Source organism: Lathyrus oleraceus, chromosome 7 (genome assembly GCF_024323335.1).
Source record: "Lathyrus oleraceus cultivar Zhongwan6 chromosome 7, CAAS_Psat_ZW6_1.0, whole genome shotgun sequence".
Lineage (NCBI taxonomy): Eukaryota > Viridiplantae > Streptophyta > Magnoliopsida > Fabales > Fabaceae > Lathyrus > Lathyrus oleraceus.
In genome coordinates, this window is record NC_066585.1 from 533,783,557 (window position 1) to 533,799,005 (window position 15,449).

General features: G+C 31.1%; 2 protein-coding genes across 2 annotated transcripts; one reads left to right on the plus strand and one right to left on the minus strand.

Moving 5' to 3' along the window:
- Positions 1–222: 222 nt before the first annotated feature.
- On the minus strand, positions 223–3,734 carry LOC127107471 (omega-3 fatty acid desaturase, chloroplastic). The gene is made up of 8 exons (XM_051044755.1): positions 2,950–3,734; positions 2,574–2,663; positions 2,394–2,460; positions 2,021–2,113; positions 1,602–1,787; positions 1,417–1,497; positions 1,134–1,271; positions 223–764 (listed from the first exon to the last, which is right to left on the minus strand). Exons 1-8 carry the CDS (start codon positions 3,423–3,425, stop codon positions 579–581), a joined length of 1,317 nt encoding a protein of 438 aa, XP_050900712.1. The 5' UTR covers positions 3,426–3,734; the 3' UTR covers positions 223–578.
- An 8,327-nt stretch (positions 3,735–12,061) lies between these two features.
- Positions 12,062–15,204, plus strand: LOC127107473 (selT-like protein). The gene is made up of 4 exons (XM_051044758.1): positions 12,062–12,339; positions 12,477–12,565; positions 14,509–14,824; positions 14,982–15,204. Exons 1-4 carry the CDS (start codon positions 12,178–12,180, stop codon positions 15,072–15,074), a joined length of 660 nt encoding a protein of 219 aa, XP_050900715.1. The 5' UTR covers positions 12,062–12,177; the 3' UTR covers positions 15,075–15,204.
- The last annotated feature ends 245 nt before the right edge of the window (positions 15,205–15,449 follow it).

Consider the following 15,449-nt stretch of genomic DNA (forward strand, 5'->3'; position numbering starts at 1 on the left):
TTATCTCCATCATAATGATGAAAACAAAGATAACATGTGAAAATTATTGAGAAATTTTAGTATTCAAGAAAAACAGGCTTAATTTGGTCCACTCTTGAAAAGCACATAACTTTACAACCCTGAAAATCATGTGCAACACATACTAGCCTAATGTGTCACATCACATCTTCAAAAATCTAAAAGCACCAATTGAGGTCACAATGAACCAATCAAGAGATAATAAACACAAGCAAGTGATCAATTTCATTCAATAATAATCACTCAATTTTTTGAGGCTAAGAAAAATTACATTATTACTAATCCAATGAATACATCATCACTTCATCAAGAATAAAAAATTTACACACATGTTGATATTCAATGAAGAACACAATACATATATAACTTGCTCAACAAGCTTCAATCAATGCCATAGCACCAAGTTACAATCATTTGTCAAGCACTCTCTCTTTACTTATGAGGAATTTCACTCTTACTATGTATAGGTCATTATAGGACTGAATTGGAGTGCTCACATAATTTTCTAAGTCTATGTGGCCTCTACTGGTTTTTTAGAGGAAAAAATGAACATCAAAGGTTTATTTTGATGTAGAAGAGCCACTAAGGTTAGGGTCTGTTTGGTAGTAAACAATATCACCAGTGTCACTCACAAAATGGTCTTTCTTCATGCTTTTTATTAACTCTCCAATTAGGTGAAATGGTAAAGGTTTTGATTTCTTCGGCTCCCGGTAGTATCTTCCAAGAACTGGCTTCGCTGCCTCGGTCTACAATAGGAGGAAACACATTCAAATTTAAATTCGTTCGATTCAAAAAGTCAATCATTCACTCATTCATTCATCAAGAATAGTGTAAGAGGTATTTGGATTCTCAGCAGTCAGACATGCATTTGGCGCATTCACGCAATTTGGACTGTTGGATTAAGATCAGACGGTTCACGTTCTAATTTTAATATATCAAGTTCAAACAAAGTACAAAGTAGGAATATGGGCCGTCTAATCTTAACAACGATTGCATGAAAGCGTTTTTTTTTTTTTGCTAATAAACATCACTTAACTAAATTTTCTAATAAATTAAAGTTAGTTACGTTTGCTTATTATCAAGACCGAAAGAATTTCGTGTAAAGAGATACTCACAGCTTCTATTAGGTGGTAGTGTGGGATTTGAGGAAATAAGTGATGAATGACATGAGTTCCAATGTCATGATGGATGTTATTTATCAATCCATAATCACGATCAAGAGTTGTAAGTCCGCCTCTAAGGTAGCTCCATTCCTGTCCACACAGAATGAAGGATAAAGCTACGAAACGATTCTTGGTTCTGAAAACTTTCAATTTTATGTAAACAAGAAAGAAACTTGCAAAGGAGAATAACAAAAGTATATAGAGAGTTTGACGGGGAAAGAAAGGAGAACAATACCTGTCCACGATACCATGGTAATTTGTCTTCATGACCATGGTGATGCAAATAAGTCACCAAATCCAACCACATGACAAAAAGCTTCAATGTCAAGAAGTGGTAGCAAATTAGGATTCATTATGATTCAAAAGGAGAAAAGTAGTGTCTAATTCATGGTTAGAAAAAAGTGATGGAATGGAATTTACCATATAAGGAATGCCATAAAGCTTGAGTAATTGAATTGGACCCATAACGAATCCTAATCCTACAAGCAACGCAGCCATAGCTGTCCAACAAACTGTTGAAGTAATAACATCTTTTCTTTCATTTGCGACAAACAAGTCACTGTTTGGATCGAAGTGAGAACCACTCTTCCCCGGACTTCTGCTCCACTGAATTCAAAAGACCATCATCATACAACATTAACAACAAATGTCAAAACATATGTAGCCCTGATACTTCATATTGAATGCGTTTTCAAGTGTCTAAATAATTACTTGTATTTTCAAATATTATAATCAGTGTCGTGTCAGGTGTCTATGCGGTTCATAGGTCAATTCATACACCATAACTAATAGCAAAACATGTTCAAATTCTAGAAAAATAATAAAGCTTTAAAACTTACAAGGTAGAAAGGATATGCAAGCATTGGAAAAGGTATCGTAAATCTTAAAATTTTTGTTGCATTATCCAAGCTCTTGAAGATTTTCTCTGGCAACTGCAAGATTTAGAAATAAATGTCATGGATTGGAAACTCGGAATTTCGAAAGACAGTGTTGTCAATCTCATATAGCAGAAACTAGTGTTTTGTTCAAAAGAAACTAGTGTTTTGTTTAAATTCCATAACACACCAGTGCTATACTCGCTACTTCATCACGGCGATTGATTCAAACTCTTCTACACTAGATCGCTATAGCACAATTGTAGCAGCTAAAAATTGTATTGAATGATAGAGTTTTTCATATAAATAATGGACAAAAACTTGATTTTAAACTTACCGGGTGCCAAGATTCGTCATTCTCAACATGACCGTGATTTTGATGGTGTGTTCTATGACTAATTCTCCTGCATAATTCACAACAAAAAATAAATCAGTTTCAGAGGTTAGACAAAACAATTAAATACAAGCACAATACAAAAAGAGGATTGAAAAATCAATTATTCCTGCATAAACATACCATCCATGATATGGTACTAGGATTGAAGAATGCAGCAAATGCCCTGCAACACTATTCAGCTTGGGGTTGTTTGAAAAGCTTCCATGACCACTAAAATATCCAAAACATCAACCACAGTTATTAATCATGTTGTGATTCCAAACATAAGGTTTTAAATAACAGTCATGTTGTGGTCACGATTACGGTATTGTGATCCTGATTAAGGTTGTCGCAGTGTGAATTATCCACAATTACTTTTATATCATAAAAATGGTGATTGATAAGTATCAGAAGAGACAGTTTTTAAAAACATTAAAGATTAAAATCAACCAAAAGTAATTGAACCAAAATCAACATTAAATATTAAAAACCCTAATAAAAAGGGATGAAATCGTACCAATCATGACCAAGAACAAAGAGAGCCCAAAACATTGTTCCTTGAGCAGCCCAATAAAGAGGCCAAACAATCAAACTATTAGCATAAGCAGCAACAACAGCCAAACCCAAAACCACAACAACATCTCTCACAACATAACTCATAGACTTCCAAGGATCCTTAACCCAACAATGTTTAGGTATAGCTGCTCTTATATCAGCTAATGTAAAAGGAGGTGGTGCACCAGGGTCAAATTGTGCTAACTCCTTCACAGTACCCTCTGCTCCTTCCTCATCCGTACTAACTCTCGAAGGAGCACTCACTTTCAACTCCCACTTTCTTGCCTTCAACCTAAGATCTAAAGATACCCTTTTGTTTGTTTTGTTTAAAAATCCAAACTTTGGAGGCTTATGAGATGAAATTGCACTTGTTCTTGGTTGAGCGTGCAATACAGGAAGTGGCCTTAACCCACATTCTGATAGAAACAACGTTGCCATTGATGAAATTGTGACCTAAAGGAAGAAGCTTTTGATTTTGAAGGGGTGAATTAGGATATGATAGATTCTAATTTCTTGATATGCTAGTGGTTTGAGAGGGTAGAATGGTAAACTGAAAAGGGGGAAATTGGAAATGTGTGAACCAAAATTGAAAGATGCAAAATTTGTAGGAGACAGAGAACTAGGTAAGGATATGTGTGTTTGAATGAGAGCCACTCCTAGGTTTGTGTTGTGAAGCGTACTTGTTCCTAATCTCAACTTGTTTATGAAATTTGGGGGAAAAAACCTAAACTTTAATATTAGGGTTAAGGTAAATAAGAGATTGAATTGAAGAGAGAATCTTACCTATATATATACAGAGGGGTGTAGGGTGTGGGTTGGAGGTGTCAGAGCAATTGGGCCAAGTTGTGTTGTTGTGTGTGGGGAAAATAGTATGATACTATCTATCCATTATTAAATTTAAATTTAAAGTTAAAGTTAAAATGTTTTTTTATATAATAATAAATATTAATTAAATTCATATATATTAATAAAGTATTTTTAAAATTATATATAATTTTATCACAAGGATACACATAAAATTAAGTATGGATTGGAATTAAGATTGCCAATCGAGTCCATTAAGCAAACATTCATCCTACATTCATTAAAATTACACCAAGTACATGAAAAATTAATTAATTAATTAATTAGATTCAATCAATTCATTTATATACGTACGAAGGATTCAATCTTCCAATGGATTACTTTTATTATATATTTTAAACATATCGAGTTAATTTTATAAGAAAACAATAAAAAATGATTTACGTAATTTATAAATTTCACAAAATTAACTTAAATATTTTACAATAATTATTTTATTTTATAAATCTCACAAAATAATTAAAAATTGGCTTTATATATAAAGATAGATAGATATATAGAGAGAAAAATGTAACATCAGAATTAATATATCTAGACTAACAATTACAATTTATTTTTTATATTAAATATGATAGAAATTTTAAATTTGAATTGTAAGAAAAGTATATGATTTCACATACACAAAATCTTAATGGTACATAAATCTCATCTACAAATTTTCAATTTAAAGAAAGCTCAATTGAGTTTTAGTGTTGTATCTTCTACTATACTTTATCTTAAATACATGTTATATATTTAAAAAGTATAAATAATATGAAGTAAGATATTAATTTCACTAAATTCAATAACTAAGATTACAAATTACCTAAATATCAATTTCATTGGTGTAAGTTCCCAAAACACGTCACCTCATATTCTTATTGTAATCTAAATATTCTTCATAATCATATAATAATTGATATAATAATTTATATAAATACGTAATATTCTTCATAATCATATAATAATTGATACAATAATTCATATAAATACGTAATATATATTAATATAAATATTATTAAATTTATTTTGGATTCTCCTAAGTGTCATTATCTTTTAAAATTAAGGTCCATCGAGAGGAATTAAACCCTTAATCTAATGTATAATCCATCATATCAAATCAAACCCTTAGATGTAACCAGATTCTCTTGAGTGTGAGAATCTATAAAAGTCACCATTCATGGAGAGGAATCAAACCTCTAATTTGATGTAAAACTCATCCGATGGAATTAAATCCTCTAGTGTAAACCTCATAATAATGGATTATACTTTATACTTTACTTAACTAAATGTAAAAGAGTCATTTAATGTTGCTCTACAGTATCCATGTCTTGGAATTCTCCTACACTTGTTAGAAATTACTCAATTTACCCCCACATACCCTATATGCTCTTCTTAACAAGTATTTAGGATTTGTCTAACTTGATATAAACCATTCAAATCTCCCCTGCAATACTTATCTTATTATGCTTATGATTCTCTTGTACTAGATATAAACATGAACTGACATAACTTAATAAATGGTTGTTTTGATATTGTATCGTTAAAACCATGATGTCATGCATCCATATTGCATATAAGAAATCTAATTCACATGATAAATAACCATGTATGAGGCACGAGGGTGGAGGGAAACATCTAACATAACTAGTATGTGATGGTCATGCGTGAGCACGAGGTCGACTCGACTTTATGTCAGAAAGCTAACTCGACTCGAGTCATTTAGAGGATTTGGATAAAAGTACACATCTGAATCTTAGATCGAGAAGTAGTAATGGAATAATGACAATAAATAACGTAACACTTAGAGGGATAAATGTCAATTTAAAGTCAAGATATATTAATGCATCGTAGAAAGAATCATAAAGGATCGTCGTTTATTCATAGATCACAGACCCGAAATAGACTTTTGCCTTAGCATATCGTAGGCACTATCTCTTCTACTGTACTTATTGCAAGTACATTTTGCATCCACTTGGGTCCAGGTAAAACTAACTCGAGCTACACTTTTTTAAGTTTAAAAAAAAAATCGGTAGTGACATGAATGTTCAACAATGGTAATAGTTGCCTTAACTAATTTAGATCAAAACACCATAGCAGATATGTGAGTCTTTATGGAGAAATTACATCATCAGGAAGGAACCCCACATAATATCCTATCGAACCTTCGAGAACAACAACAAATGGATGTTAGTAAACAAGGAGGTATATAGACCCTAAGCCATTAGTCGCTCTCCGCCGAGATTTGGGACATATCACTACCATAAAACTTTAAGCCATCCTAGTTGGTAGGTTTTAAAGGAATTACAAGTCCGTATGAGCTTGATACCTCCATCAACGACTAGATAAAGATCTTAGACTCGGACTACTAACTCATTGTGCACTAGACACCAATGCATGAGAATCAAACTCATATATCAAGAGCTAATCCTGCTAATTTACACATGTCATAAACCTTCACATGAAACCTCACTCCACTTCATCACTGAAAGTCGCCTTTTCACACTAATACGTTGTTGGAATCCTAACCCATAAAGGTGATCTCATAATCATCATTGTGGATATGTTCAACTAGAATATCAAGTGAGTGCTAAAAGATAACAGAAATTTAGCTAATATCCTCTACTTGGACGCATTCAAAAGCTTGCAATTGGATTTGGAGCAAATATAATTGTTTAAAGGCTCCCATACATATTTCTCGAGAGAACAGCTACAAGTCTGGGGTTATATCCCCCATTATAACCATTTTCAGATTGGACGATAATACCAAATTCGTAAAAGTTAAATACCTCATCCTAAATGTGCCTTCATTGTACAACATAATCATAGGTTGCCCCACTTTCAACATTCTAGAGGCAGCATTATCTATACATTAGGTGACAATGAAGTATCCTTTAGATAAAGGGTGTGTAGGCATGGTAAAAGGGAACCGGTAAGTAGTCATGAAATGTTACGAAGATAGCCCCAAAGTAAAAAAGGGTAGAAATGACCATCGGTCTACCATCAAGGTCCAATCTCCAATATTTTGAAATTCTTAGATCTCGACCCTTGATAAGAGTGCCTAGAAGATATGATGGTTCCCCCTTAAGGCCTAAAAGAAGTGATGCGGCCCTTTGAGTTTCCATGCTGAAATTGTGTTCTACATACAACAAAATGTTATACACAATGTTGGAACAATGTGTATAACAATAAAGATGCCTAACAAAAAGGATAAATGCATAAAATAAATAACACAAGAATTGTTAATCTAATTTGATGCAAAGTCACCTACGTCTGGGGGTATTAAACTAATAAAATAAAATTCACTCTTAATAGTCAAAAGTGAAAATTGGTCTTATCTGAACTTTTCCACTTAAATACTTTTTGTCCTAATACCTGTAAACTTCGATTCAGGCTCCCTCGAAATATGAGACCCCACTCATTTTCACTCAAACTCCAAAGTATTTGTACAATTACAAAAGTATATAATTTATGAATCAATAATACAACTTAAATACTCTATTCTCCAAACTTAGAAATATGACCCAGACATATAGTATTACAAAGCAAAACACAAACCCAATAACAATTAAACACATTAAGTTTTGTAATGCAAGGTCTGAGTCTTCGCAAAGAAGGACGCCTCCTTAAATAGAAACAATAATCCATTTGGAAAGTCCAATAAGGGTTTTGGCATGAGGTAAACTAACTATTAAAGTGTACAATGAGGTATTCAAACTAAATTTTCCTAAGAATATGAAGCATAAAGTTGAGAAACCATAATTCCATCGAGTCAACATGATCAATTATATTTTTATGGATTTAAAATTCACATTCAACAATTTTCCCTTAAAATAATCCTTAGCATGCCATCAAAAACTATCAAAAGAAGTGGATAACATATAGAAAGAGAACCCTTAATGATGTTTAAGTATATGTCAGTTCATCAACAACAAGAATCACCAACTCCCCCAATAAAACAAGTTCAAGCAAAAGCCCTAACAATACACTTGAAAAAATAAAAAATGCAAATAAAGGAATATTTTAGAAAGGTTTAAAATCATGGTATAAAAAGTGATTCCCTTCTTTGAGAATAATAACATCATTCTCTCAAAGAAGAAAATCATTGTTTTTTAGAAGATAAAATATTCATCCGGACGTGGGTGATGAGGCATCAAGTTGAGTTAAACAAACGTTGTATGAGAGACAATCCATCAAATTTTAATTTTTTAGTTAATGAATAATAAATAATAAAAAGTTCCCTAAAAACAAGAAACCAAAAAGAATAGAGTATGAGTAAAGACACGTGTTTAGAGGAATAGGGCCTTTGGTGTAGAGAAAGAGAATCAAGAAAGAGATATTTCTTTTAAGGTCAATAAGGTAGTGTCAAGTTGTATCAGTCCCTCGCGACTCCTCAGCACAACCACCACACTTATACCAAATGTGATTTCGGTGTCTCACACTAGATTTATCATATTTCTTTCATTTTCTATAGTTTTATCTCATATGTACTTTTTATTATGTTTTGATTAATTTAAGGTATCTATTTAATTTTGTTTCTAATTGGTAGTTGGTTGAATGTTACTTCTTTGTATCGTATATTTTTCTTAATGAAATTGTTAGATTTATGAGTTTTTTATGCTGCATAACACTTCCTTTTTTTTTATGATAATCAAAAGTCTATCGATGAAAGATATAAAATACACACATATGACAATTCAACGGTATAGATAAATTCAACAAGAATGATTGAAGGATAAGAACAAAAAATGACTTCTAGCTAAAGATTTTCTCAACTTCCAAATATCTAAGTTGAAATTCAAATTTAATATATCTTCTTTTTTTTTTTACTTTTTTCCTTATATTGGAGTGTATTCATGCATCTTTTTATTTTTTAGAACTTGCGATTTATTGCTATAGTTGATTGTCATACTATTATGATGTTATCCATTGTTTTCACCTTTGAGACTAATCCTATTTATTTATTATAAACACAATATTACAAGTTTGTAGTGATTAGAAAATTTAAATTATAAAAATTATAAATTTAGAGTTGCTCGTGGAGAAATTAACAACATTTTAAATTTGAGGTGATTGTCTTAACAAAGAATCTGATAGACTAAAAAACACATCATTATTGCTTCTAAAAATCATATTACTTTTTCGGAAAATGAAAATGAAGAAATTCATAAACTTAAAAATAGTGTCTTAAATGTTAATTCTACATCTACTTCAATTGATAACACGAATACCAAATTTAAAAGTTGTGAGAATTTTGAGATTGAAATAGAAGACTTGCATAAAACCCTAGTAAAGATAATATAGATATTATTTTATCTAATCAAAGAGGAATTTATAGTAAAATTGGTATAAGTTATTAACTTGAGAATAATGCCAAATCTTTTAATAAATTTTGCCATGCTATAAGAATTTTTAACCATAACATAACAGATTTAAATGTAATTAGGATGGTATGAATGATTATATTCCTTATTATTACTTTAAGAAAATTCGTGACTTGAAATGAGATTCAAATGCTTCTTCTGAATTATCCAAAAGTCATGAATTATTTAAGTTCCACTAACATAAAAGGACACAAAAGGATTTGGATACCAAAGGTTAAAATTAAAATCATATTATACATATTCATTTGTTAAGAGAGAAAAATACTTAAGTAACGGCGATATAACTTCTGTTTTGTTGGAAAAATAACAAAAATAAATAATTTTTTACGCACGCGGAAGCATACCCACCAAAAGATAAAAAGCAAAAAAGCTCATAAACTCATAATTCAAAATTACAAACTTTTTTTGAACGAAAAATTGTAAATCCTTTCTCAATTATAATTTTTGGATGGAAAAATTGCAAACCATTTCTCAACTACAATTTTTAGACGGAAAAATTGCGAATCCTCTCAACAAACTATTTTTGAACGGAAAAATAGAAAATCATCCCAACGAACTATTTTTAAACTGAAAAATAGAAAACTCTCTCTAAACACACAACTATCCAAATCCATAATGCATCCAAAAGAGTATATTTTGTTATAGTGTAAAAAAGTTAAACTAAGTATCTCTATTTATATTAATACTCAAATTATATTCTTTTCATACTACCACACGTGAGACATGAATATACTATTTGACCCAACAAATTCTCTTTTCATCCAAGGTCTCGCATATGTTCATTTTATCTTCAACTTCATATTCAAAGCGATCATTATAATCATAATGATTTGCCACATTTGTAAAATTATTACTCTTTCAATCTTTTTGTCTTCTTTTTCCCTTGATCAGAATAATTGTTACTCTTCCTTCCTCCATTTATCGAAATATTAGCTATGATACCGATTGTTGGGAAAATAATAAAATAAATAAATTTTTATGCACGCAGAAGCATACCCACCAAAAGATAAAGAGCAAAAAAATTCAAACAAAAAACTCATTAAATCATAATTCAAAATTATAAACTCTCTCATACAATTGCAATTTTTAAGGAGAAAATTGCAAACTCTCCAAACTGCAATTTTTGAACGGAAAAATTACAAACTTTCTAAACTGCAACTTTTGAATGGAAAAATTATAATCTCTCTTAATTACAATTTTTGAACAGAAAAATTGTAAATCATCTCTCAATTACAATTTTTGGACGAAAAAATTACAAACTCTCTCTCAACTACAATTTTTGGACGAAAAAATTACAAACTCTCTCAACAAACTATTTTTGAACAAAAAAAAATAGAAAATCATTTCAACAAACTATTTTTAAACCGATATAAAAACCCTTATATACACTCAAATCTACAATACACCCAAAATACTACATTTTGTTATTGTGTAGAAAAGTAAAACTAATTATCTTTATTTATATTAATACTCAAATTATATTCTCTTCATACTAGCCGATATGAGACTTGAATGAATATACTATTTGACCTAACATGTTCGAATCATATTGTGTTGTAATTGTAGACTGCATGATCTAAGGATGAACCAATACAAATTTTTGTGTGCAAATTTGTATCTCTTTCCTTTTACTTTATTGTCATTTATCTTCCATGCTTAAATTTATTATTAAACTCTCTTACTAAAATTGACCAAGTAAAATCAGTCATTTGTGTAAAAAAAAATTAAAAATCATTTAACATAATTTAACATTTCTCTTCTGATTGAAGTCACTAAATCAATAAAATTTAGATGTGATTCATAATGTGCTTCTGAATAATGTTGTTCATCACATTACTCTATACTTTCTCCTAGTACGAAGATGGTAGTGATGGTTCCTTTGGTCGGGAGATGGATCGAGGAGATTTACTATTGTCGAAAAATATAATTTATTAGCAAAAACATCACTTAAATGAAAATATTTTAAATTGGAAGAAAATTTGGAAGTTGGATGCTATGGAGCGAGTGAGAGTTTTATATGGTAAATTTCACATGATATGATTCTTACAGATAATATGTGGCTAGGTGACATTTGAAAGAACACTATTGTACTCATTATGACCAATTAAGAAAACAACAATGCATGACCTCAAAGATTGCTCGCTAGCTATAAAGATTTGGACTAAGTTGGTGGATATTGATAATTGTGGAAGGTTATTCATTGAAACAATGCAATAATCGATTGGGTATAATTTAGCCCAAAAAATCAATCAAAATGGTGCTAATAAATGGAGAGATGTGTGAGATACTACTTATTGGATTTGGCAGTATCGAAACAAAAACTAGTTCATGATGACAATTATACAAGTATGTGGAAACCTTATTATTTTATCCTCGATCAAATTAAATGATATCATCATTCAAAAAACATTTAAGTAATTGATCCGAATACTACTACACAAATAATTAATGTAAGTTGGTTTCTTCATGCATGGCTAAACACATATGAACAGTGATGGTGTTACTAAGATTGATAGATAAGTTGTATGTTTTGGTGTTACTAACATTGATGTGTGTTACAAGTTAATTGCAACATTCTTTGCATATATGATAGAATTACGAGGTCCTTATAAAAATATATATTTAATTAAAATATTTGATGTAATTGATTTAAAAATTGATGGTGGTTGTCGGAAGTGTGATTTCTAACCATATTGATAATGTTAAAGGACGGATTAGTGTAAAGAAGAACAAATAAATTATTGGAGTTAAATTAGAATGTTGAAATTATTCACATATCTTGGAAAGGAAATAAATGTGACAAATAGTAAAAACATGAAATAGTTAGATAAATAGTAAAAACAAAACTAAATTATTAAATTCTGAAATACATTAATATTCGCTCTGCTGAGCTTCAAATTCTGAAAAACTCGCTCATCAGATTCTTGAGCAAAAACTCTCTCTTTCTGCAAATTGTTGTAGCAATGGATCGCACGCAAATTCTTCTTGTTGGTTTACCAATCTTCCTTTTCTTCACTGACATTATCAACCTTTTCTCTCCTTCACCGCCTCCCAAATCATCTCATCACAATCTTCCTCAACCTCAACAACCGCAATTTCAACAACCACTTGATTTTCCCTCACAGGTTTTTCACATTCTCCATCCATTTCCCACTTTTAATTTGTTCTTGTCATATACCTAAATTTCCTTATTTATCTGGATTTTATGTTATTTTTTTATGTTTTTCTTTTTCATGCTGATGAGGTGTTTGTGTTAATGCAGAAACCGAGTGAAACTGGTCCAATTGGTGCCGGCCCAATTGGTGTTGGTAATACTGTTAGCATTGATTTCTGCACTTCCTGCTCTTACAAGTTTGTTCCTTAATCTCTTGTTCTTTCTTGCAATTTTGATTTTCTTTGCTTACTTAAGCTGAAGAGTTATTTTCTATATGTAACAATGTGGGTCTAATTGGAAAAATAGGAAAACTCTATGGTACATTATGGACTGGTATTGAAAATTATTCAAAAAATTTATAATGACAGACATCGTCTTGCAGAAGTAGAAACTCGTAGTCTTGCTCGTCTTCACGGCTGAGACAATGACTTGATTGCTGGTTTGACAAAAGTAATTGGAAACCAGTGTTTCTCAAAATTTAATTCATTCGATTTTTCTTGTTTTTGTCGAATTTGTTGGGACTCCAGAGCCTAAAACATTAGTATGAATCATTATATTGGACTAAGAGTAACCACACACAAGGGAGTTTGGAGTTTGGAAATCACATTTTTATATAGAACTTTAAGGCACTAGGTTATGAGTCTTTTCACTTGCTCAACATCTACTTTTCTATTCAATGTGAGATTTTTAGTTCACACTACATGAATCAAACTAACACTAATTTGCTATGAAGCACAAACACCTCAAATATGACCCCGACATTGACACGGCAACACCGATAATAATCTGTGTTAAGAGTCTCACATCGGATAATATATGGTTTGAACATGTGTTTATAAGTGGGGGCAGTCCTCAGTCTACCAATCGGTTTTGTAGGGTTGAGTTAGGTTCAACCTCATTTTTTTAACATGGTATCAAGAGTCTCTATGTTAAGAGTTCCATATCGGATAATATATGGTATGAACATGTCTTTATAAGTGGCGGCAATCCTCACCCTACAAGCCGGTTTGTAGAGTTGAGTTAGATCCAACCACATTTCTTAACAATTTGAAAAAATGAATAATTTAAATGTGTCTTTTTTCAGAGGTGTTGTGCTACATAGTTAATTATGTTGTTGTCTCAATCTTAAAGACAAGGAGAACTGTGAGCTTCTACTTCCAAGAGGAGTTGTCAATTATGTTTGAGTTTTTTTTAGTGGTTTTTAATTACTAGTCTACCTTGGACATTTAGAGCCTGTTGGAAAAATATTATGCAATATTATTATTATGATTTTGGTGTTGTAAAGAAACTGATAGAGAAAGGAATTTAAATAAAAGCAAAAGTCAAAACCAGATAATTAAAAATATGACTAATTGTGTGGATGCTACATTAAAACAAACAGTCATGTGTGTATCTATATGGTATATCTTGTATTAGTTATTTGTTAAAGATGCATTTGAAAGAGTTTATTTGTACTTATCTCATGTCATAAGTGATTATGTGAGTATTTGGAAGAACTTATAAAACTAAGTTGTGATTTTTCCACAGACTTCTTTAATGTTACTATCCTAAACTCATCATGATAGTTAATATAAACAACTTATATAGAGTTTAAACTCAAATGTAGCATAAACTTATATATTAGCTCTTAATTTTATATATTAGCTTTTAATTAAGTTGTTTATCCAATCACACTCAATGAGTCTCAACATATATTGGCATTCTATTAGCCCGTCTTTCTCTGAGTTGGGTTTCGTTAGTCACTGGATATTTATACTGATAGGTGTGAAGTATGTTTTTGTTTTTCTTTCTAATATTGTTGTAGCATATAGATCCTCCCGTTTCAAAAACGTTGTATCTTTTACAAAACTGTGCTCTCATCCATCTGTCCTATTTAGAAATTTTGATTTTTGGTCCTAAGCTGTGTGTATTGGTGGTAATAATAATCTTTCCATAGCATAAGTAATTTTTCAAATTTTGGACTAGACTTAGTTCTTTCTAGCTGCATTCTTCCTTAGCTTGTTTCGTTTGTTGAATCCATATATTTGTAAGAGGAATGCTAACAATACTTACGAGCGATTTGCTATTGCAATATGATAAAAGCTTGCAAGTAGAGCATACTTTAGTATATTTTGTTTAATTTTCATGAAATTTTCTGCAGGGGAACTGCAGTAACAGTAAAAAACATGCTGGAATCTTTATTTCCTGGGATTAATGTTGTTTTGGCTAACTATCCACCTCCACTTCCAAAGCGTGTTATTAGCAAAGTAATTCCAGTATTACAAACTGGAATTATTATAGCTATAACTGCAGGTGACCAAATATTCCCGAGATTGGGGGTGACACCACCACAATTGTACTATTCCTTGCGTGCCAATAAGTTTAGAAGTATTGCCAGCACTTGGCTTCTTGCAAATTTCGTTCAATCCTTCTTACAGAGTTCTGGTGCTTTCGAAGTATATTTCAATGGCGAATTGGTAAGTCCCTTATTAATGGTGGCAATGGATTTAGTGTCCTCTTTTGATGATGGTGTTTACAGTCACATGTTAGGAAGTTTTCTCCTGATGTGTTTATCTTAAAAATATTTGAATACTTTTAATGACTTCATAATCGTCTTGTTGATTTGGACCTCAGGTTTTCTCCAAGTTGAAGGAGAATAGGTTCCCCGGCGAGTTTGAGTTGAAGGAACTTATTGGTAAAAGAATCGGTAATACACACATCTTTTGAAGCAGAGGAAATGGACCATACAAAAATCAAATTTTTATTTAGTTTGTGCAATTTGTTATGTAAACTGTTAGTTAAGAAATTGAATACCCATCAAGCATTGATTTTACCAAGTCCTTATTTTAAGTTCCCACTTCTGTGTTTTGAAGCCTCTCTTTCTTTCTAACGATAACTAGTTATCATAGAGTGATGGTATATGGCATTATTGATTATTACTTCATTGACAAACATGAAAAAACTAATGAAATTTGAAGGTGTAAAATGAAGAGTGATTACAAGCAGCAAAAATATAGTGTGAACAAGACTTTAGTTTTTGAAATCTGGACTATGCAAATTTGTCATTGAAATTAATGAAATTTGAAGGTGGTTTTCTAAATT